This window comes from Poecilia formosa, unplaced genomic scaffold (genome assembly GCF_000485575.1).
Source record: "Poecilia formosa unplaced genomic scaffold, Poecilia_formosa-5.1.2 Scaffold164, whole genome shotgun sequence".
NCBI classification, from domain to species: Eukaryota; Metazoa; Chordata; class Actinopteri; order Cyprinodontiformes; family Poeciliidae; genus Poecilia; species Poecilia formosa.
The window spans coordinates 1,420,757-1,424,164 of NW_006800103.1; the positions used below are offsets into that span (position 1 = coordinate 1,420,757).

Consider the following 3,408-nt stretch of genomic DNA (forward strand, 5'->3'; position numbering starts at 1 on the left):
TGCTGCTTTAAAATGCAATTAAAATCAATAAGAAAATTGTATGTCTTTTAACTCAGAAATTGAAGTTCATAAAGTTGATTCGACAAAAAGAGACAAGTTGCTTAAACATTGTTTTTTAAGTTCTGTTAGCGTATTAACCTTGAACTGTGAGTTTCAACTTAATACTGGAATTTAAACCAAATGATCATTTCACAATATGCAAGAAAAAAAAGGCCTTCACCTAATTAAAAAACACACATTTCGGTATTATTTTCACTCACCTTATCATATTAAAGTAACCACATATTTTTACACTAGGATAATTAAAATTCTTCTTTCAACTTGATTAGAACAAAAGTTATGATTTGCTAATGAGTTTAATAAAGATCACAATAAATTCTGCTCAAAAACTTTTAGCAGAGAATAACAACTTTTTAAAATGAACATTTGCCTTAATAATACGTCAGAGTCAGATCAATGTAACACACGTCCATCTCAGGATACAAAAATATGCCTCTAAGCATTCTGGGAAATAGTTCCCATTCCTGTGTTTTATTTTCTTTTAGTGTTTTTAGTGCTAACCTATAAACTCTATTTTATTAAAGTCTTTTAGGTTTGACAAAATTAATAAAATGCTAACAGACTTACTGCTGTAAGTTTATCTTTCACAAACTCACATTTAGGTTAAAAATCTATAAGTAAATTTATATAGCTTTAGATTTTTTTTTTAAATTAAGAACTAGACCAGTTTTGAATGTAGAAGTTAGTGGACACAACTAAATGTGGCCCAAATGTTTTACAGTATATTAGGCTGACCTGCTCTGCAGAACATGGTCAGTGCTCTGCAGGAAAAGAGAAGTAAATACACAACCTCAGACTCCCTCCATAGCTTTGATATCTTTAAGCTGACAGACTAGACGTGTTTGGGATTTTGTCTTACAACTTAACTCTGCTTCAAACTTTACCAATTTTTTCTTCATGATGCTTTTTGTAAACTTAACTGTGAAGTTAACTGAGAATAAAGGTGAATTTTATTGATTTTTTAAAAATTATGCATTATTTTAGGTGACCTGTTAGAGATTTTTTGGTATTATCATTTTGTTATTACTTTAGTTCATATTCAGTCTAATGTTAATCAATAGTTAATTAACATTCAGTATTATTGTGATTTTCAGTTTAAAGTGTTCTCTTCCTTCTGTGTGTATAAACTGACCTGGAGGCCCCATCTGTCTGTTCATCTTCATGTGGGACAGTTAACTCTGTGTTTCCCAGACCTTAAATTCTTATCAACCGGAATACCTCCTAACTTAGGAACTGCCTGTGTGCAGTCGTATTTTGTCTTATGTTTATCTTCCCTCTTCTTTGTTGACAGTTTGACCGAGATTTGAACCGGGCTCAGACCGTAGATCAGATATCACACCTGGAACTGGGTTGCTAGTTGTTTGAGTTAAAAGTTTTACGACCTCTGTTGTTTTTCCTGGCTGCTCTCTGTGGCTGTTCTGCTCACGCGGAAGCAGACCAGAACGCTCTGTGAACGGCTCAGAGGAGCAGTTGGCGGAGTCTTCTCCTTTTGCAAAAGCTTGGTCATAAAATTCATATACTTTGTCTGTGGTTCTTTTATGTAGGTTCGAGAAAAATACCTATTATGACCTTTGAAGTCAACTGGTTGCACTTGAATATATTAATAAGTATCAGAATATCAGTATAAATGCACACCACATTTTTCATATTTAGCTTCCACTTCAGAATTATCCACTATGTGTTGGTCTAACAACATAAAGGTCCAATAAACAGACACGGTTGATTGGAACATGTAATTGTACCATATAAAAAAAAAAATCTGGTAATTGTTAGTTTAACCATGTGATTCAACTTTTACAGTGTTTACAATCCAGTTTAAATACTTTACCTGAGAGAGGTGTGAAGTTTGCTGTGGATGTCAGGACTGCATTGACTGACGTAACTCCAGTCCACAACAGAAGATGGAAGCTTAAAATGAAGAAAAATCACGTTATTGTTAATCCCTCAAGTCAGATGTGCAGCTGTTAATTTATGCATTTTTAATTACTTTTTGGAGGACATGGTTTTGAAGAGGGTTGCTGCAGAGTTTACAGGTTTTGCTGGGGCTCAGGTAAGTTTTCACATCAATCACATGAGCTCCTTTTCTCTGAAGTGTGACTATATCAAAACTTTCCCCCACCAGGTTGTGGCCTGGTACAAAAGGAGCAGCATCACACTCTGTTTGGGTCCCGATGCGACAGGACAGAACAGAGGAGTGAACAAGAAGGACGCTTAGGAGAAGAAGAGCTGAAGTTGAATCGGGCAGCATCGCTGTAGTCAAAAGGTAAAAGATAGAGGAATTGAACTATTGTTTTACATAGTGCATGGCATTTTCTTCATTTTTATGACTTATTTATACAACATCATAAGAAAGTTAGTTAACACTTTATTTGAAGGGATGTGCATAAGACTGACATAACACCTGTCATGAACATTCTTCATTCTTCATGAATATTTGTGATGGTTGTCATTAAGTGTCATTCGGAAAATAATGACACTTTTAATGTGAAATTGACATTATTCAAGATGTCTTTATTATGACAACCTGACATTAACCAATTAATTATCAAAATTTAGTAATGTAAACAAAGGTACATAACATTTTAAATTTTGATAATTAACAACTCTTATGACAGATGATGAATCTTGGTTAATTTCATGTCTGTCAAAGTGTTATCAAAACGGTTATGCTAACACATGCAAAAATAAAAAAATACCTGATCAGAGATATGTAAAAATATACAAAAACATTCAAATGCATGTATAAATTGAATGTGTAATTGTTTCAAGCAAAGATACTCTTTTTTTCCCAGTTAATTTTATTTTCCTTTTGCATACTAAAAAATCTTACCTGTTCCAAAGCAGACCAAAAAGAAGCTGAAACAAGCAATGTGCTGCAGTGTGCTGAGCTGAAAACTGTGGTTTATGAAGCAGCAGCCCTGGAGATATAAGGATTCATACAGAACATTGTCTAAAGGTCAATTGAATGTAGTTACTTTGTTTCTTGTAACTGCTGGTAAAGTTTGAGGTTTTTATTTTGGCAGCGTTCTGCTAAGAGAACAAACGGTGCTAATGGAACTTTTTGTTTTATTGCAGTTCTACTGGAACTTCAATGAAGGAAAGGTTTAACAGCAAGGCAGAAAAGTGCATAAAAAGCAACTTAAATTTAGCTTCAGTCAATAAGGAAACAAGGTAATGGCAATTGAAATGTTTTTAAGTATTTTAATGAGTGTAGTCTGCTGTTGACTTGCGATAGAAAATAACTTGATCCTGCAGTCACTGCTATGATGAATGCAGTTTTATGCCACCTGCTTCAGAAAAGTCAAAAGGTTACAACATCCAGCTGTATTTACTAGTACAAAGGATCCA

At 33.9% G+C, this 3,408-nt stretch overlaps 1 protein-coding gene across 1 annotated transcript in view; it reads right to left on the reverse strand.

The window, feature by feature from the left end:
* LOC103146666 (perforin-1-like) overlaps window positions 1-2,950 on the reverse strand; it is a 16,278-nt gene extending 13,328 nt beyond the window's left edge. Inside the window, exons 1-3 of the mRNA XM_016677766.1 lie at window positions 2,891-2,950; window positions 2,048-2,310; window positions 1,889-1,968 (exon numbers count right to left, since the gene is read on the reverse strand). Coding sequence (XP_016533252.1) covers window positions 1,889-1,968; window positions 2,048-2,308 — 341 coding nt within the window. The 5' untranslated portion in view covers window positions 2,309-2,310; window positions 2,891-2,950. The remainder of the gene's footprint in view (window positions 1-1,888; window positions 1,969-2,047; window positions 2,311-2,890) is intronic.
* Window positions 2,951-3,408: the final 458 nt, after the last annotated feature.